Source organism: Hyperolius riggenbachi, chromosome 1 (assembly GCF_040937935.1).
Source record: "Hyperolius riggenbachi isolate aHypRig1 chromosome 1, aHypRig1.pri, whole genome shotgun sequence".
In the NCBI taxonomy this organism is placed as follows: Eukaryota; Metazoa; Chordata; class Amphibia; order Anura; family Hyperoliidae; genus Hyperolius; species Hyperolius riggenbachi.
In genome coordinates, this window is record NC_090646.1 from 156,236,990 (window position 1) to 156,262,336 (window position 25,347).

Consider the following 25,347-nt stretch of genomic DNA (forward strand, 5'->3'; position numbering starts at 1 on the left):
GCAATACTTCCAAATACGGCACTATATCACTTCAATAAAAACAAAACTTACATTGAAATATTCAACTACGCTATTTGAAGAAAGGATCCTCTCCAACAAAACACAAAAACACTCTCTTGCTTGGGCATATTCCATCCTAAACAACCACTGCACAGAAGTGCTCTTAAGCTACCAGAGAAAATGGAATTTAGCCTTAAACAAAGAAATCTCGATTGAGCAATGGAGAAAAATAGCTTTAAACACACACAGATCATCTAGAAATGCCTGGTCTCAGGAACAAAACTTCAAGTTCCAGACCCTATGGTATAGAACCCCTGAAGCAATACACAAATTTGCACCAGAGACACCCAACAAATGTTGGAGATGTGAAGAGGGAGAGGGATCCTTTCTCCATTTGGTGTGGACCTGCCCTTCCATACAATCTTATTGGACCAAAGTGCATGAAATAACACAAAAGATCTATGGCTCCCCTATCCCACTCGCCCCTGAAGTCTTTCTCCTACATTGCTCCAGCACAAGCCACCACCAGTACAAAAACTCAATATTACCACACCTAATCAACGCAGCTAGATCACAAATTCCCTCCCTATGGAAACAAAAAACAATACCCTCTATACACGATTGGCTGCAAAAAATAACAAAGATACAAAAACTGGAGGAGTTAATCCATAGCGCACACCATACAATGAATCAATATCATGCAATTTGGGACAGATGGATTAGGTTTAATCTAGACGCAAGTGAGCGCTGACTACAAACCTCTACCTTAGAGGCCCTACCAGAATAATAAAGTACACAACCCATGAAGTACTCAACTCCCCTACCTTATTCCTTGGCTCACTTACCCACATTTAACCCTTGGGTCCTACTTTACTATACTCCACTCACTATACTGCTGAGCGTTGTTAATATACCTATTGGTCTCGCATACACTTAAAATACAACCATCAAAGCTACAGGGCTGCGATGGCTGGAGCTCGCCGCCACGGGAAGATGTCTTTCGGAACCCCACTCTTTCCACTCGAATAGGTTAGTAGGTGGAAAGATGGAGATAAATAAATAAGTATGACTTAAAGACATAAGGCGTAGATGAAACACCAATACCTTGAGAGACTATCCGAAATGCCTAAATGTTAATGTTACTGGTGTTACCTAGCTAACACAAGATGTTATGAATGTTATATGCTTGTTATCTTAATAAGTTTAAATTTACTAAAGACACTGTACCGTTGGTTGTACAATTAATAACACATTTGGGAAATACATGGGTACACACTGACACTGATCTTGCTCCAACTCCCAAAGCTATGTTAAACTGATCTCTAAGAGCGTACTGTACTAATTTAGAGTGTACTGCTAATATGATCACCATATTATGTTTGTATTTTACAATTTGCATTCAATAAAACTATTGAAACAGAAACATCCAGAGCCACCGTGTACAGGCGTGTGCAGGAAATGGGCTACAGGTGCCGCATTCCCCAGGTCAAGCCACTTTTGAACCAGAAACAGCGGCAGAAGTGCCTGACCTGGGCTACAGAGAAGCAGCACTGGACTGGTAAGCAACGTTTGCATGTCATTCGGAAATAAAGGTGCCAGAGTCTGGAGGAAGACTGGGGAGAGGGAAATGCCAAAATACCTGAAGTCCAGTGTCAAGTACCCACAGTCAGAGATGGTCTGGGGTGCCATGTCAGCTTCTGGTGTTGGTCCACTGTGTTTTATCAAGGGCAGGGTCAATGCAGCTAGCTATCAGGAGATTTTGGAGCACTTCATGCTTCCATCTGCTGAAAAGCTTTATGGCGATGAAGATTTCATTTTTCAGCACGACCTGGCACCTGCTCATAGTGCCAAAACCACTGGTAAATGGTTTACTGACCATGGTATTACTGTGCTCAATTGGCCTGCCAACTCTCCTGACATGAACCCCATAGAGAATCTGTGGGATATTGCGAAGAGAAAGTTGAGAGACGCAAGACCCAACACTCTGGATGAGCTTAAAGAGAGACTGAAGCGAGTATAAAACTCGCTTCTTGTCTCATAATCAGCAGGGGCATGCATGCCCCTGCTAAAACGCTGCTGTCCCGCAGCTAAACGCGGGTCTTTTACCCCCCAAATCCCCTCCGTGGTCTGCCGGGATCTCTTCCTGTTTGAGGCAGTGCTAATGGACGCAGCCCGGCCTCACGCGCGTACCTCCACCTCTCCCCGCCCCTCTCAGTCTTCCTTCACTGAGAGGGACGGGAGAGAGGCGGCAATCCGCCGCTGATAGATGGCGCTGAGAGGCATGGCTGCGTCCGTTAGCCCTGCCTCGACAGCAGCAAAATCTACGACCAAGTTGGTCGTAGATTTTGCAAGGGGGGATTGGGGGGTAAGGGACCCCCGTTTAGCCGCAGGATAGCGGCGTTTTAGCAGGGGCATGCATGCCCCTGCTGATTATGATACAAGAAGCGAGTTTTTACTTGCTTCAGTGTCTCTTTAAGGCCGCTATCGAAGCATTCTGGGCCCCCATAACACCTGAGCAGTGCCACAGGCTGATTGCCTCCATGCCACAACACCACAACGCATTGAAGCAGTCATTTCTGCAAAAGGATTCCTGACCAAGTATTGAGTGCATAACTGAACATAATTATTTTAAGGTTGACTTTTTTTGTTTTAAAAACACTTTTCTTTTATTGGTCGGATGAAATATGCTAATTTTTTGAGATAGGAATTTGGGGTTTTCATGAGCTGTATGCCAAAATCATCAATATTAAAACAATGAAAGGCTTGAACTACTTCAGTTGTGTGTGAATGAATCTAAAATATATAAAAGTCTAATGTTTATCAGTACATTACAGAAAAGAATGAACTTTATCACAATATGCACATTTTTTGAGAATGACCTGTATATAAGAAAGGCCGCTAGTCAGCTTTGGGTTACGTGTCAGCGTGGTGTGCATTTTAAAAGGTAGCTTTTTTAAGGTTGGAACAATTGAATTAACCAGAATTCACCAGCAATTCAACACAATTCTGCAACACATCCAAAAGTAACTTCCTCTGTTTGACCACCTCAGTTTGATTGCTGAACACCAACCCAGCCTGGACTGACCACAATGGAATCTCTCAATGCAGCCCCCTTTCTAATGTGACACCACCACACCTTCCCTTTATATTGTAAGCCTTCAGCAGAATAGTTGTTATTCGGATTTCATCCGGTTAAACTCAAATCACCTGTGCGGAGTGGGCGGGGGTGCTAATCTTACCTATCATGACGTCTTCTTCGTCCGTCCCTCGGCGCCTCCCACGATGCGATCCAATCGGCGGGTTGAAGGAGGAAGTGTTTGTAGTCACGTGACACGCGTGGAGCACATCGTGGGAAGCACAGGTGATTTGAGTTTAACCGGATGAAATCCGAATAACAACTATTCGGTAAGTAGGGTGCTTGTCACACTATCACATGCTTTGACTAGCCAATGGCAGGTCTAGCATGTGATGGACAGTGGATTCCATCCTCTAAGGGTGGGGTCCAGGATTAACCCCGACTGGCTGTTTATAAGGGCGGACAAGTCTCAAGGCACTTCACTTAACTTTGCTCTCTACTTTCTTAGCTTTACTGCACTTGTATCTTTGTATATATGCTTCGGTCTTAGGGTGAGGTGACAGAGACTGTTCTTAAGATGAACCTGAGCCATTGGCTAGGATTGGTTCGATACGCCATGAACCGCTTAAGATGAATTTCGTATTACTGCTTTGCTGAGACACCCTTAAAGACATATGACTGCATTTCTGCTGTATCCCCATATTGTCAAATAAACTCCTTCAATTTTGAAGACCTCTGTGATTTCCCTCTGTGCCTGCTGCTGCTGTGGCGAATGTCAAATTATCGCATATCCTGTGATATGGTGCCGAACAAAAGGAGTAACCCATAGCAACCACAAATTATGTTTTTACAGCAGCTTGGAGTTTCTGTCACATTCTTATTTCACGATTATTGCACGCCTCTACCACTGCGCACCCAATCAAGTATGTCGGCCCAAGATTTGCATCATCATTGCATCGATTTGCATCGTTGCATCGTGGATCGGGCATGCTTTTGGAGGCACTGATTTACAACTTATTTGTTAATAATTATCAAATTGGATGGTCAATTGGCCACCAAATCTATACATGTATGGTCACCTTTACTCAAATAATCAAGCACAAATTGTGATCACAAGGCCAAATATGTCTAAAGCTATATTACTGTCACCATTTAAGAGGAAATTAACTATCAATCCTGGGCCTAATGTGCACAGTACATCTATAAATTCAGCAGTACTGAATATAACCAAGTGGACATGTCCACGGCCACCTTTCCTCTGCCCTAAACATTTTGTGTACCTCTACTTCCTCAGGGACTTTCACAGGAGAGGCAGGAGATCACCATAAACTTATACATACAATAACATGGACATGCCTTCTTCTTTCGCAAATACAAAACACCTCAGTGTTGTCCCCAGAACTTTTTTTCCAGCCTGGTGGCATGAAACAGTAGCTGGGAGGCATGAAAAAGTAGCCAGGTGGGGTGAAATGAGAGGATATTGGGTAGGTGTTTCTGTGAGCAACTCTGCTTACAACAGAGAAGGAGGTGAGCTGATGACAGCCGGGTGCTCACCAAAACTAGCCGGGTAGAGCACCCCACTAAAAGAGCCTGGGGAGAACACTGCACCTGCAAAACCAAAAAAATCAGGGCCACAAAACAAAAAGTTACATTACTCATGCAATTGACCACTTGGATATAAAATCCTGACGCTTGTTTGCCCTCGCCATACCTGTGTACGTTCTTGTTCTAGAGTTGTGCTCTCCCTAAGGGCCTGTTTCCACTACACGCAGATTCTGCATGCAGAAAACTGACTCCGATGAATGTCTATGGGCCTGTTTCCACTGAACGCAATTTTTCTGATGCAGATTTCCCATAGGCATTCATTGGAGTCAGTTTTCTGCATGCAGAATCTGCGTGTAGTGGAAACAGGCCCTTAAACAGAAATAGTTAAGCTGGCCATCTTCATTAAGATGCAGTCATATTTTGAAGTTTGAATAACTCACTTAGTTAATATAATACTCTGAATTACTAATTTAACATCTGAATTAAGGATTCACAAAATGTTTTAATCAATGGGAGTTATTGAAATTGTTGATTACCTAACTGTTGAGGAATCCTTGGGCAAGACTCCCTAATACTCCAGGGTGTACTACCAACTGCACCCTTAGTGACTGCAGCTCTCAAGCAATCTGTGTCTGAGAGGAAAGGCGTTTATTACTATTCCCCCTCCATGTCGTAGACACTCGGAGGGAGAAGTAATTTGGGGTCTGGCAATTGCCGGATTCCCGAATTACCCATTCATGTGCCGTGGACTATACTAGGGCACCTCTCCTAGCTACACTGGGGCAGCTATTCTGGGGTAACTACTGGCTACACTGGGCTAACTGTACTTGCTATACTGGGCTAACTATACTTGCTATACTGTGGTAAATGTACTAGCTATACTGGGCTAACTGTACTTGCTATATTGGGCTAACTGTACTTGCTATACTGTGGTAACTGTACTTGCTATACTGGGCTAACTGTACTTGCTATACTGGGCTAACTATACTTGCTATACTGTGGTAACTGTACTAGCTATACTGGGCTAACTGTACTTGCTATACTGGGCTAACTGTACTTGCTATACTGTGGTAACTGTACTAGCTATACTGGGCTACCTGTACTTGCTATACTGGGCTTACTGTACTTGCTATACTGTGGTAACTGTACTAGCTATACTGGGCTAACTGTACTTGCTATACTGTGGTAACTGTACTTGCTATACTGTGGTAACTGTACTAGCTATACTGGGCTAACTGTACTTGCTATACTGTGGTAACTGTACTTGCTATACTGTGGTAACTGTACTTGCTATACTGTGGTAACTGTACTTGCTATACTGTGGTAACTGTACTAGCTATACTGGGCTAACTGTACTTGCTATACTGTGGTAACTGTACTTGCTATACTGTGGTAACTGTACTTGCTATACTGTGGTAACTGTACTTGCTATACTGTGGTAACTGTACTAGCTATACTGGGGTAACTGTAGTAGATATAATGGGGTAACTGTACTTGCTATACTGGGGTAACTGTACTAGCTATACTGGGGTAACTGTACTAACTACATTGGGGTAACTATACTACCTAACTAACTATACTGGGGCAACTATAGTCCTTATACAGGGCAACTGTGTTAGCTACCTATACTGGAGGCAACTACACCTAGATACCTACTTACCTATATACTACACTGAAAATCAGGGAAAAAAAGGCGGGTGCTGACGCCGCCACTAACCACGCCCCCCCAAAATAATCCAGATTGGTCATTATAAATGACTTTACTCTGCCCTCTGTGCTCACTTTTTTCCCCCCCCCATAACCACTTCAGGACAAGAGCATTTTTCACATATCAGCGCTGCTCCCATTCATTTGTCAATAACTCTAGTACTACTTATCACACCTAAATGATCTATGTATTGATTTTTTTCAAGACAAATTAGGCTTTTAGTGAGTAATATTTTTGTTTAGCAATTACTTTATTTTCTATGAATTTTAAAGGGAAAATAAGGGAAAAATTGAAAAAACACACTATTTCTCCATTTACATCCATTATACTGTAGCTTTACAATAAACAGCCCTAACTATAAGGTAAACCCACACATTTTATTTGCTTATCCATCCTGGTTATTAAAACATTTAGATTATGTTTCTAGTACAATGTAGGGTGACAGTATTGTAATATTGACAATTGGAATTGGAAACATTTCTGTTTTGTGTACTTTGCTTTCTCATTGTACACTATCAATGATTATAAAATCTTATTTGAAAAAATAACAGTAATATACCCTCAGGGCATACATATTTGAAGAGGAACTGTCACGAAAATCTTAAAATTTAAAACACATACAGTACAAATAAGAAGTACATTTCTCCTAGAGTAAAATGAGTCATAAATTACTTTTCTCCTATGTTGTTGCCACTTACAGTAGGTGGTAGAAATCTGACATTACCGAAAGATTTTGGACTAGCCCAACTTCTCATAGGGAGGTTCTCAGGGTTTTCTTTATTTTTAAAAGCACTTCGTGAATGGCAGTTGCTCTGTCCAACTGTCAAAATAGTGTACAGTGAGCAGGGAGGCTGGCCAGCATCTTTGTATTAATAATTTTCAGGTAATGTCTTTATAAAGAATAAAGGCCATGCTGAGAATCCCCCATGAAGAGATGGACTAACCCAAAACCTGTCGGTAATGTCAGATTTCTACTACCTACTGTAAGTGACAGCAACATAGGAGAAAAGTAATTTATGGCTCATTTTACGCTGGGAGAAATGTACTTCTTATTTGTATGTGTTTTAAATTTTAAAATGTTCGCGACAGTTCCTCTTTAAAAAGCCAAGTTCCTAAGGTAACAATATTGTTATTTTCTTTTATATTCTTTCACTTTGTTTTCATTTTACAAGTCTTGGTTTTGGTACAGCATATACAAAATTGTTATTGCTTTTGATTCAGTTTGTTACTAAAAAGAATACACAAGACATAGCCCTTAACCCTAAAACACCCTAAAATCTATTCTACTACTTATCATAGTTAAAATGTTACCCCATGGGTCTTGTGTAGCTATACTAATACTTTCCTAAGTTTGATTATAATTTTGAAAATTAAATTTTTATGTTGGATTGAGTTTGTCCCTATCCATTTCTCATGTGATGTGGGTCCAAGCTTTAAGACACACCAAAATTTATTCTACAACTCATCCCGGATAAAATGATATCACGTGTGCCTCATTTAGGGCTCGTTTCCACTAGTGCGGTGCGAAATTGCCACATAATCACCGCTACGAAAACGCATGCGGGTGCGATTCCGTATGCGTTTTTTTGCCGCGATTTCGCATGCGATTTCGCATGGTATGGGTATATGCAAATTTAACCATGTCACTGCCAAAGCTGCATGCGTTTTCCCTATTAAATACATTGCGTGTGAATCGCCTGAATTCCACACGCAGGCGAATTCTGCGGGCTTGGCCGTGCAGAAAATCCTGCACAGAAAAAAGCTCCGCACAACACACAAGTGGAAACAGGGCCCTCCACTTGTATTGGTTATGCGAATCCACATGCGGACAACGCATGCGGATTCGAGCTAGTGGAAACGGGCCCTTAGTAACAAACTGATTGTGCACTCTCCACGATTACACTGGGCCTGTATACTCATCCAGTTAGGCTGAAGTGGTTAAATCATTCTAATAATTTCTGCAGTTTTAACAATAAAAACATAACTATAGTAACAGGGTACAAAAAAAAACCCAGAGCTTTGCTTTTCTGAAACATACTTTGCTGTGAAGGTCATTAATTTCTGCAGCACATCCTGGGTAGAAAGCGCACAGCTTGACTAAGAAGAGTTCATTGTCAGGTATCATTCTGAGAAGATCTGCAGCTAAATCCCTGTAAAAAACAACAAGATACAGAGAATGATCACGTACATTCTATCAGCAGGCTCAGCAGGATGATCAGAGCTATTTATAGATGAAGTGTGACAAGCATGTACTGTACAAGCAGCACACAGGACTCTCTGATCTCTCGCCCTCTACAGCATCATAGGAAGAAGCTGCACAACATGAGAGGCCGTTTGTATTGATAACGTGTCCCATTTTCACTGCACACATAACCGTTATGTGGAAAATGTATAGCTGACTTACATTTGTCCAAGGCTCCATTAACTCAAAACTGTATTGGGTAGTGGGCAGTTGATTGAAAGGGCTCCTTACAATCTAATTGTACTGCCTGGCTCTAAACAATTAAGGTGGCTACACACAATTCAATAAAATGATCCAATTTTACAGCAGTTTGATAAAAATGATTGTTTCTACAGAAAAAATTTAAAAGTTTTTTTTTATGAATATACGAGTGAAAATTCTGATTGGATTTCAGTTTTTTTACTGATTCTTCTCGATCGGGAGTGGTGGAAATCTCTGATCATTTTTTTGCACGACTGTGTGGTGTGTGGTAGATTGACAATTTCATAATATAGAGTCACATTTTTTCAGAGTTTTCTATCTTTTTTTTGCATGACTGGGGAAAAATTTAACAAACATTAGTCAGATTTTTCAAATGTTAAAATCAATCAGAAAAATTGATTGTAAATCTTGAATTGAAGATAAATATAAAAAAAATTGTATTGTGCGTAGCCACCTTTATGCTGGGAATACACAAAGCGTTTTTGCAGCAGATAGATGGGTTCGATAATTTCCGACATGTCCAATCTCACGTTCGATCGTTTTGCTGCTCGATTTCTGATAGCAGTGAATGGAAAAAGATAAGGAAAACGGGCGGAAGATTTGAGAATCGAGCGGCAAAAACGATCGAGCGGAGAGACGAATGGCAGAAACGCTTTTGTGTATTCCCAGCATTAGATACAGAAACCTATGTATGCTATTATGTACAGTAAGAAAAATAGGTACTGAACACAGCAATTTTTTTCTCAGTGAATATATATCTAATGGGGCTAATGACGTGAAATTTGCAACACACAATGAAATGTAATCCACACATTCAAAGAAATCAAAACACACAACTATATATAATAAGAATTGAACACATGAAGAAAAGAAGGTGCAAAAAGGCACAGCATGTCAATAAACCAGCTAAAATCTATCAGTATTTAGAAAGCAATCCTGCCCTTTATCAGTGCAAATTAATATCAGTTAGTTTAGTCCTAATTGGTGGCCTATAAGCAGGCCTCTCATTACCAAGGTATCACGTAAAAAGCATCTCATGATGGTTATAGCAAAAGCTCTCCCAAGACTGAGAAAACATTGACGTGTTCAATACTAATTTTCCGTGCTGTGACACTGACATGTACAGGCCAAAGGCTCTACCACACTACATGCATGAAAGTGTTCACATGAAACCAAGAAAATATACTTTTCAATAATAGGCATACTGTAGATGAGGTAAAATGGAAACAGACATAAACTACACTATGAGAAGTATAACTAGTGCACATGGAATAGCAGTATGTATACCTGTATCCAAGAAAGGGGAAGCTGAAGAAAAGGTAAACAAATTAGTAAGGGTAATAAAACAAGCTCACACTGTATTATTATTTGGCTGGTTAAAAGCAAGTCTGAAGTGTACTAAAAAAAAAAAAAAATATTCTCTGGATCTGATAGAGCCTTCCCAGTTCAGTCTCCGTGTCCTCACTCCCCCACTGTCCCCTGACCAAATTCGCCAACTACGGGAGCCCTTGGAATGCCTAAGAAGAACTCGCAAACATGAGTGCTTCCGAAACCTTCCGAGGATCTCTGATGGCTTATTCAACCAGTTAGTCGAATAACTGCAATAGGGGTTATAGGGCCTGGACTGAGGAAGTGAAGAGAGGACAAAGAAGGCTCTATGGCAAGGGTAGGGAACCTTGGCTCTCCAGCTGTGATAAAACTACAAATCCCAGCATGCATTTGCCTTTATTAATCATGACTGTGGCTGTCAGAATCCTGCAATGCATTGTGGGACTTGTAGTTCCTTAACAGCTGGAGAGCCAAGGTTCCCTACCCCTGCTCTATGGGAACCAGAGCCATCTCTCTCCATAGGTCAGTAACTTTTTTTAAGCTGGCTTCAGTATCACTTTAAAGAGAGTCTGAAGCGAGAATAGATCTCGCTTCAGACCTCATAGCTAGCAGGGGCATGCGTGCCCCTGCTAAAACGCCGCTATAGCGCGGCTTAACGGGGGTCCCTGTCCCCCCAAACCCCCTCCGTGCAGCGGGGGAGCGCTTCCTGGTTGGGGCAGGGCTAACCGCCGCAGCCCTGCCCCATGCGCGTCTGTCAGACGCATATCTCCGCCTCTCCCCCGCCCCTCTCAGTCTTCCTTCACTGAGAGGGGCGGGGGAGAGGCGGCGATGCGCGTCTGATAGACGCGCTGGGAGGCAGGGCTGCAGCCGTTAGCCCTGCCTCCAGGAAGAAGATTACCAGCGACCATTTTACGACCAACTTTTGCGGGGGGTGGGTTGGGGGTGAAGGGACCCCTGTTAAGCCGCGGGATAGCGGCGTTTTAGCAGGGGCACACGTGCCCCTGCTATATATAAGACCTGAAGCGAGATTTAGTCTCGCTTCAGTGTCTCTTTAAGCATTTTGCTTCTTGTCCAGAAAGGAAACCTTTCCTTTATGCAAAACAATTACCCATGAAAGATTACTGTATAAATGAATATACAATGAGTGGCTAAAAAATTTGAGACACACCATATTTGAAAGTAAACCAGTCCAACGGTGACATAACAATGCAGCGTTGCTTATATAAGGAACACTCAGGTTCGGACGACATAGTTATCATGGAAGTAAATGTCAAAATGGGTGCGACAAAAGATTTCAGTGACTTTGAATGAGGGGTGATCGTTGGTGCAAGAAGTGCTGAACCTAGTATCTCAGGTGTTTAGAGAGTGGCGGTTGAGAAAATACACTTCAAGCGATAAGGACCATTCTGTGAGGGATCCAGAAGACTTTCAGGGGCTGGAAGAAGCCCTAGGTAAGTTAAGATTGATTTCAGGTGTCACCTCGTATGTGCTCTAAAGGAATGTGCTATAGAACAGGTCAATAACATTAGATTGCACAAGGGTACCAGAACACTAATATAATACATAGAAGCCGTATTAGTCTCTTTTCTATACAAAGGATTGAGAAGATTAGACAACCCTTTAGAAACGGATTTCTGGGAAGGTCCTTGACGATCGCCACATTATGGAGGAGAACGTCTTAGGCCTAGGGAAAGGATGAGGAGCCCTTATGGTGCAGTATTGTTAGAACAAGTGGATTATATAATAATGTGGGTAATGAATACTCACAAAGGCGGGTTGCTCTGATGCAACCAATGACAATCACATGCGGGAAAGAACCGTTTCCGCTCGGTGTTCTGGAACACACTGGGACCAGGCGGTCGCTCTCCTCCTGTGGTCCTATATACTGGTGGATGGTCTCCCCAGTACTATAGTAGCACTTCAAAGAGGTGAGTGATAAGGAAGAAAATCGGTGGAAGCACCCTTAAAACTTATCAAAAAGCCAATATAGGAAATAAAAAGAGGTATCTTACCTCATTAGAAGACTCACATAGGTGGAAAAGGGAGTCTTTATTAAAATTAAGGGGTTAAACTGTAGACAATGCGTTTCACGGGGCACAGCCCGCTTCATCAGGTCAATAAACAGAAACCATAATTTCTAGCCGTGCAGTGCGGGGGCGCATATAGAAAGCTTTCTCGCTTTTAATTTATCTGTAATGGTTGTCTTGGGATATATAATGTGGATGCTTTGTGATGCCTGCTACTCTAGGAGTAAGCATCGGGGAGCATGAAACACACTGAAGCTTCCTTTTCCCAGGAGTAATGCTATGTTCACTTCCACTGGATGGTCAATATCGGGGTGCAGAGCTGTGGATATCAAGCTTTTGGTCCATTAGGATGGATTATTTTGGTGGAGCATCAAGGGAGTGTCATATCTGTGAATGAATCAGCACACTGCCAGCCAGTATTGGTCACACATTGCTCTGCAACGCCAATGAACTGATTTGCCAAAGGCAGACCACCATTTGTATACTTCCCCATAGACAATGCAGAGCCACATCCTATAGGCCATATTTCTACTGACAACCCCCAGCTGGCAGTAGTAATGGAGTTTGTCTATGCGCAGTCAGGCAGATTTCCATGGCAGGCTACCATGGATGCACTAATTACCAACAATGGCTGCCTAAAAGAATCTGTCTTGGCAGAGTTGATTTTCCACTAAGATTAATTTTTTATTCTGTTCATGTAAGATCTTTTTTGCATAAATTGTTCATGAATATACCGGTACTTTAACTTTGGTAAAGCTGAATGAAAGTGTTGGTGCTCAAATTCGGAACATCGTTCTGAATTCACCCGAACACCACTTTTCAGGACCATTCAGCACTGATTCTGCGGACATGGTCAGGGGCAGTTCACTTTCTTGCGCTTCCGGTGACTCCATACTTAACCTTTTCAAGGTCGAAAAGAAGAAGTATCGGAGTCACGTGAAATGCATTGTTAAGCACAAGTAAGTGAACTCCCCCTGACTCTGGCCACAGGTTCAATGCTAAATAGTGCTGAAGTGTGGTGTTTGGGTGAATTTGGAACGATGTTTAGAATACGAATACCAACGCTACTGAATTAATAGTGTTAAAGTAACAACATATATAATAATTTGGTCAACTGAAATAACTGATGTACACACCAGCCTTTTCAGCCAACTCTTTGCTTTAAAGACTACCCTCAGTCAAAAAAAAAATGTTGAATGGCAATATATATATGTAGTCTATACACTGGGTACAGTTAGATGAACATATAGAGTATATATCTGGTACACTGTAGTGGATAGAACAGTCTCACATTTATAACTGTAGTAGAACCTTCATCTTGCTCTTCATGCTGATGCCTCCAGCATTTTGTCTTCCCCTACAGCCTGGAGCCGTTCCCTGCCCCTGCCACCCCTGCTCTCTGCCTGTCTTTATCAAATTACATCTCTTTTCACAGTGGATAGGAGAGGGGGGAGACAGCTGCAGCCTGTCTTATCATGTCTGTCTGCTATAATTCATATACCAAAAGTCTCTCTACCTGAATTAGATAATCTCTTTAAACAGTGGGTGTGGGCTGGGAGAACATGGGCACATCCTTTGTGCCCATGGCTAGGAAAGAATTTTTTTTTGCCAGGGGCCAATTTCAGTTAGGGAATGGGGATTTCAAAACCATATGTCCATGGAATATGGATGCTGGGGGTGATAAAAATCATATTTTATCATGTGTGATTTATTATATATCTTGGCAACCTATTAGCAGGTTTAAAACAAACTGTCATTTATAATATGAGTACTCTATAAGTGAAATCCTTTGTTATCAGAACAAAAGATCTTTCTTGGACAAAAATCCAAAACACGAGATATAAGGGACATGCATCACTGGCAAACATCTAGCCACTCTCTCATGAGGCAAGGTGAAACATTTGCATCAGGCGCAGAAATTACAGGGGCAGCATTTGTAGCAGTCAAATTAGGAGGAGAAGCGAGAGGAGAGTGAGGTAAAGAGGTCATCATTGGGGAAAAGCAGCTTGTTGTGTTGTGTGAGGAGTCTGGCTGTGAGTGAGGAGGGGGGAGGCAGGAGAGCAGCAGCGTCTCATTTGACTTGCACAGCAGAAGGGAGGAAGTGGCACTGCTGTCATGACTGAAGAGGAATGGAGTGGCTGAGGGTGAGCAGTTTGTTTGTCACAGACTTGCAGCCAGCCAGTGTATTATTGTGTTGCTGCAGGATGTCATGTAAGAATATTAAATGAAGCAGAGTAAATTGTCAGGTGCTATGCAATAATTCCAAATCGGGGGGGGGGGGGGGGGGGCACATCCTCACAAGTTTGCCTCAGGCAGCAAAAAGTCTAGAACCGGCCCTGCACCTAGCACCACTGTATTAGCACACTGTTGGCCAAAGTTTGTTGCACATTGCTCTGCAGTGCCTATGGGCTGGTCTCCAAATGGTAGTTATGCTGTGGGTGGCTGGAGTCCTACCATATGCAGGCTAAAGTTTTCAGTTCATTGGCTACCTTTACCTTACAAAGAATACAATGTCTCCAGAATCTACCAAAGAAATGAATGAAACCATTTTCTACAATGCCAGAGTTCATATAGAGATTATCTGCTATACGCACCATGTGGTCACTGTCATGCATTTTCTTGCAAGCAGCTCCAGGGCATACTGAGTTGCTTCAGCTGCACCCTCTCCAAGGACTGTGCCCACACACACCGCCAGCTCCAGCTCATTACCTCGGATAAGGTTGGCCATGGCCAGCTTAAATAAAGTAAATTACAGTTGCATTGGTAGAATTTTATAACACAGAAAGCAAAATTACACGCAAAGGTGGGAGGATGGTGTAAGTATTTATTGTCCCTGAGTCATCAAACCTTTCTCCTGAATTTTCTGTTGGGAGATGTTTTCTCATCTTACTCTGTAGAATGGACATTTATTTCAACGTCCTATTTGAACCAGCGCTGCACATATAGGATGTTTACAAACGTCCATTTTGCAGGAATTGGGTAATTTAATTTTGCACCGCTTACTTTGAATACTTTTTTGCTTGATAAGGTGTAAAATCACATTTTGTGGTAAAACTGTAGAGAAAAGTTTATTGAATCAGAACCAGAGTGAGCTTCAGCAGTAGTTGAGCTCATTGCTTCCCTAAACTGGAGTCAGTTGGAGGCTTCTTTGCTAAATAAAACCTGGTAAAAATCCAAAAATGCATATTGGGCAGTATATATTATTCAAAACACATCATTCAAAAAAACAAAAACAAACAAAGTGCACTTTAAATATTGCTGGGCTAAAGATTGCCTGCAGTTCATTTGTACACCTCAAGTAAGCCTACCATCTGTGGTTTATCTTTATTGAGTGAAACATTTTAATGGAGGGAGGGGGGGACAGGGTATTTATCAGGGTTTAAAATTAAATTGTGTGATACACTATAATATTACAGTAGCCTGTTTTATTCTGCTTGTTACTGATCATAATAGGAACCTATTATGATAACATTTCTGTATGCTATACTGTTCGTTTCCAGTATGATTCTATTGTAATGCTGTTATTGCTCCATTTGTTTTAAATAAAACATTTTTGAAATCAAAAAAGAAAGTTTTTAATGGTACTGCAAACCAAAAAATATAAAAATTAATGCAGCCAAAATTCATCCAAAAATATCTGTAATCCCCCATTATGGTGTTTGGCCATGTCCCTATATCTAAAAAGTGCCTTTCCAAACACAAAGGTGCTGCTGGAAGTTGTTCAAGTTGGGCAGAACTATTAGTGCCTTTGAATTACTTATTGTGTAGTGGCCAGTTCTTCTAAGCGTTGCCCGCATCAATACTTCCGGACAGGAAGCTGACAGCTTTTTGCATTTGCGTGAAGTATAGAATGAAGCTTGTTGGGTGGAGGGCTGGAAAAGCCATGCACCACTGTAATTCCAGGAGTAAGAACATGGCAGGCACTCCTCATTACCTCCAAAGAGGGATGCTCCTGCAGCACCAACCACTCCACACTGGCCAAAATCACAGCAGAGGAGGGGGATATGACTACTAAATAACAAAACTCCATACTACAGTAAGAAGATTTCATATTAACTAGCCTACACCATATTTTACTTGAAGGGAACTTAAGGCTTAGTTCACAGTGGAAGTTTTGTTGCTTTCCCTGTGACAGAAGAAACTGATCGGGAAAGTGACACCGCACATTATACGCGTGTTGCGTCCCATTCAGAGAAGCATTCAATGAAAAGTATGCTTTACTGTACTGTTAAATGGGCTTTATGGGGTAAATGCACTGCATGCAATGTGTTGGAACACACCGTCAAACCGTTACGACACACCACAATGCTCCACTGTGAACATAACCTTAAAGTATGTTTTCTCTGCTACGAGAGAAAAATTGGCAGGTAAAGTAATACATATCTGTGGATGTGATTCTACATTATGTTGGGAGGACAGAGCAAGCTATTTTTCTCAGCTGTATCTGCCAAAGCTTTGTGTCTGTACAGATCTTACTTCAATGTTATCCACTGCCAGATGGCAGCATGCCGCAAGTACAGCCCGTCCATCCTGGAAATACCACTCTGCCAGTTCTGTACTGACTCGATGGAGAAGCCTGGGCAGAAGGGAAGAGAGAGGTAAGACTGCATTAAGACACCCACTAATATAAAAAAGTTTTACGAACAACTGGAATGAGCAAAGTCTGAGCAGATCACAACTCACTCGGTGTAATCTTCTACGTTGTTGCCTTCAGTTGGTGATGCAGCAGTTACAGAAATATGATCAGACTGTATGTTGCCTTCACAAGCTGCCTAGAAGTAAATAAACAAGTTAATCAGTAGGAAGGGCTTAATATCAACATTTAAAAGCCTTCAGAACTCTACTTAAAACTGATATCTCAGTTTTGAATGAACTTTACCATTAAATAGAACCTGTAGAATTTTGTTCAGGGCTGTTTCTAGCCTTTTTGTCACTCCAGGCAAGAAGTCCTATGTCACTCGCTCCCCCCCCCCCCCCCCCCAAGAACAAAAAAGCATGGACACACTAAAGAATATAGGAACCATGTGGCGTATAAGGTGGATCCTTAATACAGGGAGTCCCCAAAATACTGTACAAACAACCCAATGATCCTTGTTGCATTTCGCTGCACAACCAATTCCTGCATTCCCTCAGCTTAGTGTGCAAATGCAGAGTATAGAGCAGTAGAAGCTGTGTGCTCACCAGTTCTGTGCTTCCGCCTGGGACAGAAGAAGCCTAGGCACAGTGGGACAAAGGAATGCTTCGGGGGTCAGAGGTAAGGGGACAGAAGGAGGCACAAAGGGACAGAAGAAGGCACATAGGGGGACAGAAGGAAGCAGTGGAGGACTGAAGAAGGGACAGAAGGAGGCATAGGAAGACAGAAGGAGGCACAAAGTTGGATAGAAGGAGGCACAAAAGGGGACAGAAGTAAGCACACAAAAGGACAGAAGGAGACACAAAGGGGAACTGAAGGAGGCAAAGGGGCCAGAAGATGGCACAGAGGGACAGAAAGAGGCACAGGGGGACCAAAGGAGGCACAGAAGAAGGCACAGGGGGACAGAGGTGGCACATGGGGGCTAAAGGAGGCACAGGGGGACAGAAGAAGGCACAGGGGGACGGGGTAGCAAGGAGGACAGAAGGAGGCACAAAAAGGCACAGAAGGAGACACAAATGGGGACAGAATGATGCAAGGGGGAAAAGTTGGCAGAGGGACACAGTGGAGGCTGGCTGCAACTTTCACTATCTGGACCTTGTGATGTCTGCTCTCCAGGGACCCGCGAAGCTGTTGCTTCCCAAGACAAAGAACTTCCTGCTACCTGCTGCACTTACGCAGCAGAAGCAGGTAACAGAACACCCCAATGTTGGGGTGGGGCTTAGTCTAGGGTAGGGCTTTGTTCAGGGAGCAGGGCTTAATACAGGACCAATGGCACTCCAGGCAATGGCCTGTAATGCCTATGACTAAAAATGCCATTGATTTTGTTTGTTCATCACTGAGTGCGAATGGGGAAGATTGGGTTCTGCAAAGATTTTTGTGCTTGTTAACATTACTACTAAACAAAGACCATCCACATGGATTTTTTAGAACCATAATCCAACTCAGGTACTGACACCAAGTCACACATACATATATATTTTTAAAGTGGTATGAAACTCAGCATTTCATCTTTGCTATAAAAGATTTTTTACAGCATAAAATCTACTACCATAAAAATGTAGCAGAACAGCATTCAAATTGTTAAACACAGCATTTTGTTCTTCAGTGGAAAGCTACTTGCCTCAGTGGGCAGCTTCTGGCCACATCTGAAGAGGTGATAACGTTATTTCTTGTCTACATTCCTTTGTCAGATACATTTAGTGAACATTAGCAAACTGCCAAAACTGAGCTTTAGTGAGCTGAGAAGTGATCACTAGATAGATTTTCTTTATATATATATATATATATATATATATATATATATATATATATATATATATATATATATATATATATATATATATATATATAGCAGCTATGCAATAAAATGCAATGACAGCTTACAGAGCAGATACACTGTCCTTTGGAAATTCGTCATTTGTAGACAGCCAATATTACTGGTGCGCAAAAGCAAATATGATAACTGAATGGGTAATAACAAGTAGGTAGGAAAACACATTTTTATTGAATGTTATATAAGAGTTTTATCCCACTTTAAGGTCATAGGACAGACATGCTATGATCACCACCCTTGGCATTTATACTGGTGATGCAATTGGTATATCTCAGCGGTCACAACTTGAACTTGAAGGTAACAGTGACAAGATTTATTTACCCTATAAACTGTATACGTTCTATGTTCCTCCTGTACCACCTACATAAGCTCCTACAACACTATATCAGTTCTATGAGATATGAGGGCACTGTGATATCAAACAACTTATCCACAGATTTACACCGATTTCTGGCATGCCTTCCTTCCTTATGTGAAATCATGAGGAATCATTAGTTCCATCCCAGCACTCTTTCCACCCAATTGTCTGATAAGAATAATGCCCTCCATATACTGTACATGTTCAGTTCACTTTTTAGATGTGGTTACCGATGGGTATCTATGTGATATTGGTCATTTACCACTTTGCCATATTGACCCTACTTGATGTCAAATCAGAACCCAGGAGAGATCTAGAGATCTAATGAAATATGCTCTTCATCATTGCATCTGCAAGCTGTGTTCTGTTTCAGCTCAAAGCTCTGAAGACTATTTCTTGTGTAGCTCAACAATACAATGCAAAACAAGCCTTGCCTTCATAGAGGACCAACAGATGGTGCCAACAGAGATATTAAAGTGAACCTCCGGACTAAAAATCTACTCAGCAGAACTGAAAAGGCTTGGAGTTTCTTTAACAGTTTCACAGCATCAGAACTTTGTTTTTCTTACCAAAGCATCATTTTTAGCTGCATTTTTATCTAAGCTCCACCCATCAAGGAAAAAAATCCCAGGCTTTTTTTCCCTGATGCTGTGCAGAGCATGATGGGATTTCCTATGTTGTTGTTCATGTTGCCTAGCAACTGGGAGAGGTGCTCAGGACACAAGACAGTTGGAACTGTGTCTCATGCTCCCTGTCACCTCCTTTCAACCAAAAAGATGGCTGCCATTATGAAATTAAATTAAACATTTGCCTGTTCTTTTAAAACAGTGTGGGTAAGAGATTATATTATCTATCTATTTTAATTAACATAACTAATGTAACTTAATGACAGTATGTTTGTTTAGGCTGGAGTTCCTCTTTAAGGTGTCAGTATATACATGGCACATCTTGGAGACTAGAGGGGAAGGAGTCATGTCATGTGATCACTACTTCTCTTTCCGAAAAAAAGTACTTAAAAATTCTGTGTGCAAAAGTGCATAACATAATTATCCATGGCAGGGGTCTGCATAACGCCGGTTATGGTAAATTCCAGAGCACAGCTTCCTGGCAGCAGAACTAAATGCACTGAAAAAAGGAACTACCACACTTATAAACCTCATAGCATGGTTGAAATGGAACTGGGACGCAGGTGCTAATAGCAAGAACAAAAAAATAAAATAAAATGAGGACAGTCGTACCTGTGCAACCAGTAAAGCTTCTTTCAGTTGCCCTCTGGAGGTGAAGAAATTGACAAGCTTTTTAACATCCCCGGTAGCTATGCAGTATGGAATGACGTCATCATTTTCTTCATCAATCAGCTGACTTGCTCTTCTGAAAAATAATTAAAAAAAAAATCCCCACAATGAAGTGCAGAAAATATATGAACCTTTGCTATGTCCAAGATGCATAACAATATGCTGAACAACACTGGACAATCACTTGAACACTTTTTCAAATGATGTTACAGAACTTCAGTGACTGGATGTATGCATTGTTCAGTCATAAAATCGTTGTTTCTTTCATGCAATCTTTGTAAAAAAAATAATGGAACTAAATCCCTTTACAACACAAACCCAAATTCCTTGCCTTAATGTTATTTCCCTCTAAATGTGGCATAACACGTATATGTTACGGCCAGAACCCGAAGTTTGGCCACTTCTAGTTCTGGCCGGCCACTTCGGGTTCTGGCCGGCCAATTTGCGAAGTGGCCGCTGCGCTGCGGCCAATGTTAGAAATGGATTGTTTACTCTGATATTAATGTATCTTCTGGCCGCAGCGCAGCGGCCAAACGTAGAACCACTTAGTTAATTTGTTGCAATTAAGCCGGCGGCAATGTAACAATTCAAGCCGCCGGCTTTTTATCTGCCTCTCTCTCTCTCCTCTTATGGAGAGCCGGCGGGGGACACGCGAGTCCCCCAGAGTCGTTCGTCGCAGCAGGGGCAGCAGAGCGGGGAGGCTGCAGACATTGCTTCTGCCAGCACCCGCTCTGCAAGAACGGCAGGCTTCCCTGCCGCGACGAACGACTCCGGGGGGACACTCGTGTCCCCGCCGGCTGCCCATAGGAGAGCGAGAGAGGCGGGGGGGGGGGGGGAGAAGGAGAGAGAGGCAGATAAAAAGCCGGCGGCTTGAATGGTTACATTGCCGCCGGCTTAATTGCAACAAATTAATACGTTTGGCCGCTGCGCTGCGGCCAGAAGATACATTAATATCAGAGTAAACAATCCATTTCTAACATTGGCCGCAGCGCAGCGGCCACTTCGCAAATTGGCCGGCCAGAACCCGAAGTGGCCGGCCAGAACTAGAAGTGGCCAAACTTCGGGTTCTGGCCGTAACATATACATGTAAAAAGCACCCAGTAAAATGACCGTCATTCTACTACTTAATTCCAATAGTAAAACAATGGTAATGTTTGCTGATCTTTTACTATGACCTGACCTAGCCCTACTCTCACACAGAACCCCCCCCCCCACACACACACACCACCGATAGCCTAACCCTAAGACACACACCCCCTCCCCGTGGTGCCTAATCGTACCCCCCTCGGTGCCTAACTTTAACCCCACCCCCATTATGTCTAACCTTAACCCCCGTGCCTAACATTAATTCCACCCCTTGTGGTGCCTAACCTTAACTCCATGCCTTACACTAATCACCACTTGTGGTGCCTAACCTTAACCCCTGATAGTGCCTGACTTTAACCTCCACTCCTAACACTAAAGACTCCCCTGCCGCCTAACTTTATTCCCCGATACGTTCAAAGTTCTGATCAGGGTCGGACCAGAAAATCTTCAAAGTTAACCTTTGTGTCCTACCAGCAAAGAAGGAGGAGGACCACTGGAGGACTAAACCATCAATGCCACAGCAGCCTATTAAGCAAGATGATATGATCAACTGTATAAAAAGCTGCTGACAGATCAAGCATAGCCAGGATGGAACATTTGCCTCTGTCTCTGGCCATGCGCAGAATAGATTCATTGTAATTCTATTTTCTAAGCAGTAAATAATGGATTTTATTTTTTCATTTTATAAACATATTTGTTACTGTACACCAAACCGATGACTTTTGGCAGTGTTCACTCACCTTTGCATTAGTTTCTTCCAGTATTTCATAGAAACACCGGGAGCCACAGATAGTGCCTTATCCCACTGAACGTGATAAAAAATAAAAAATTACAGAATGAATATAAACAAAGCAAATACTATGCATTGTAATGTTTTCATACATGGCACTTAGAAACACAGTGATCTGAGCCCAGAGAGCATTCCATGTGCATTTCAGTAGGCTGACAGATAAACTAGTCTACAATAAGAGTAATATGGGTATAAGTAAGGTCATATGATGACTCTGTACTGGGGAAACGACTCTACACCCAACATGAGATACCACGCTTCTGCAGCTACACATGGCTTTATTGAGATGAATAGGTAAGCCATATACACTATCCTTTCAGCTCCATATGTTGTACACAGATCTCTGAGTCATGTGACTATCTTTTTTACAAGGGAATTTCTGTAGAATGGCTGCATCAAATATGAAAATCTTGTTAGAAATTACATGGTACTACTCTTCCTTTATTTACTATCAATAAAAAATACACCTCAACTTTTTTATACAACCCTTTTTCAACACCAACCAAGCAAAAAAGTACTAACATAAGTTGAAAAAAGAAATATCTAACTTAAAGAGAACCAGAGATAAAGAATTAAAAGTTAGTTATACATACCTGGGGCTTTCCGCAGCTCCAGAAACCCTGATCGCTCCCACGCCGCGGCCCTCAGCGTTCCCTGTTCGCCGCACCGGCTCCCGTGACTTTAGCCGACTGGCCAGTCAAGGCGTAGCTGAAGTGCGCTCCTTGCGTACCTCTCCAGTGGCTGCTGGAGAGAAACGCAAGGAGTGCACTTCACTTGCGTAGGCTGGCCACGCCCCCTGGAAGTCCGTGAGCCGGTGCAGCGAACGGGGAAGGCTGAAGACCGCAGCGTGGGAGCGATCAGGGTTTCCGGACCTGCGGGAAGCCCCAGGTATGTATAACTAACTTTTAATTCTTTATCTCTGGTTTCCTTTAAGTTAGTGAAGGAGAATCTTTGGCTCAAACTAAGTACACAGCTTACATTTCCATTTCTCAAAACAATGAGTTGTGATAGTTTGTTGTGAAAAATTAGGCAAATAATCTTTGGCAGGCACTAATTTTGTCCGCAAGTGCACCTTGGACTCATCCTCTCCTCCTCCCTCTCCTTTTCTTTTTTCCATAAAACAAAACACTGTGCTTGGTTAAGTGCTATGAAATGTGTCTTTACTGTCATAGGGGATAAGTCAGTGGACAGATGGGGTGTTCTGGCGGCAGAATCAAAGATTCTTTTGGCGAGGTTTCTGTTAAGATCTTTGAGGAACTGTTGATTCCAGCAACAGTGGTAGATGTGGGCTCCCTCATGGATTCCTCTAAGTGGATACAGGTCTTTACCAGAGTATCCACAAGAAATAAAGGGCCGCCACCCTTAGCAGGTGATGGACTACTTTGCTGCCTGGTAGCTACCAGGTCGTGGCCACTGGAATTGTCCCTCCAGTGATAGAAAGAACTGAATTCCAAGGGTGTTGGCAGGCTGCACTACAGTCCATTGTATGGTTGGAGTTTAATCAAGAACAGACAAGAGTTCAGGACTGACAGCAGACAACAGACAAATGTCAAAAGCAGGCTACAATCTCAGTTATGATCATTTACAATCATATTTATGAGAAGGGAAATGTAAATATACTTTTTCTGGGGTACCTAGAAGAGCTACATTAGTACAAGAGGGAGCCCTGGCAAAAAGCATCTTTAAATCTGCCACCAGGGTTTCCCATTGGTCTGCAGAGCCGGAAGTGACTGGCAGAGGTACTGCAGGAAGTGACGGGGATGGGAATAGCCAGCAGAGGGGCAGCAGGGAGCAGCGAATCTGCAAAGGTGCAGCCCTTGCAGGAGAGGAGAAGGATTCCCACATCTCTGCTGTACAGCCTCTCTGTGTCATGGTGAAGCCCTACACTGTTCAGCTCAGACATACTGGCTTTCCCAGCTGACATGAGGGACAAGGGGTTAAAAAGTTAAAAAGTTGATAATTTTTGTTGTGCAAATGCACTTGTTTTCCCAGGAAGCTTCATTTTCGACACTTTAAAACAGCAATTGAGTGCAGTGAAGTGAAAAGATCTTTTTAGGAGGTAACGTTGTCCAAATGAGTTATTTTCTGTACTTCTGTACTGCTGGATGAGTTAATATTTGCCAGGTAGTGCAAATACAACTGGATTAGATGATATTGAAATCATCTGCTTTTACCACTTGCCAGCATTTAACGCTATCATTTGGGCAATTGCATAAGGCCCAAGGACAGATAAATCAAGAGTTAGGCCTCTTGCACACTGCAAATGATTCCGATTCAGATTCCGCTTTTTAATCAGTTTTTACATCCGATTCAGATTCCGATTTGCAGTTTGCTCCCTGCACACTGCAAATCGGAATCTGAATCGGATGTAAAAACTGATTAAAAAGCGGAATCTGAATCGGAATCACTTGCAGTGTGCAAGAGGCCTAAGACAGATAATGGTCTTGATTCACTAATTGCAAGAAAAAATTAGTGCACAGGCAGAGCATGACAATTTGAATGGTATTTACGTAAATGAGGTAGCGCACATAGTGCATAGATAATGCTATCTGTCTATGATAATTTTGCTGGCATTTACTGAATCGTGGCCAAGGAGAGATAAGCTGTGAGCTAATAAGTAAGCTGAAATAATTCATAAGATACATTTTGTGAATCAGTCCCAAGATGGGAAGACAATATTGCTCTGTACTAGGGATGCTCATTCGGATTCCGCGGAAATGCAATATCCGAAATTCCGATGGGAAATTGCATTTCCGCATCGGAATGCGGAAATCGGTAATACAGGTGCGGTAGGCGGATTTTCACGGATTTCCCCCGGAAATTGCAAAAATGTCCGCCGACTTTAACATTGATTTTCTCAAAAACGATAAGGTCTTTTTGAAAACTTTTTTTTCATCGTGTTCACAAGATTCATTTTAATAAACCCTGAAAATGTGGTGTTTCTAGGGCTTATGGAGGCTTTGCCATTAACCGCTAAAGTCGGCAGATTTTTACTGTAATGTAAAATGCAGAAAATCTGCATTATCCGATCTGCGGTAATTTTAAGCCAATCAGAAGAATCAGAATGAATAAACCAATCAGAGAATGGGGATTTAGGTGGAAGTTTCCGCATTCTCAGATTGGCTTATACATTCTGCGTCTGCTGAAAATGCGTCTTAAAATTACCACATATCGGATAATTCGGATTTTTTGCATTTTACATTACAGTAAAAATCCGCCGACT

At 42.3% G+C, this 25,347-nt stretch overlaps 1 protein-coding gene across 5 annotated transcripts in view; it reads right to left on the reverse strand.

Moving 5' to 3' along the window:
* WDR17 (WD repeat domain 17) overlaps nucleotides 1–25,347 on the reverse strand; it is a 168,256-nt gene that overhangs the window by 21,321 nt on the left and 121,588 nt on the right. For 4 of the 5 annotated variants that reach the window (XM_068278776.1, XM_068278774.1, XM_068278773.1 and 1 more), the window contains exons 18-24: nucleotides 22,075–22,139; nucleotides 20,192–20,324; nucleotides 16,812–16,900; nucleotides 16,605–16,704; nucleotides 14,723–14,862; nucleotides 10,060–10,080; nucleotides 8,368–8,479 (exon numbers count right to left, since the gene is read on the reverse strand). In XM_068278776.1, the coding sequence (XP_068134877.1) occupies nucleotides 8,368–8,479; nucleotides 10,060–10,080; nucleotides 14,723–14,862; nucleotides 16,605–16,704; nucleotides 16,812–16,900; nucleotides 20,192–20,324; nucleotides 22,075–22,139 (660 nt within the window). The remainder of the gene's footprint in view (nucleotides 1–8,367; nucleotides 8,480–10,059; nucleotides 10,081–14,722; nucleotides 14,863–16,604; nucleotides 16,705–16,811; nucleotides 16,901–20,191; nucleotides 20,325–22,074; nucleotides 22,140–25,347) is intronic. The other variant, XM_068278775.1, reaches the window with a different exon arrangement.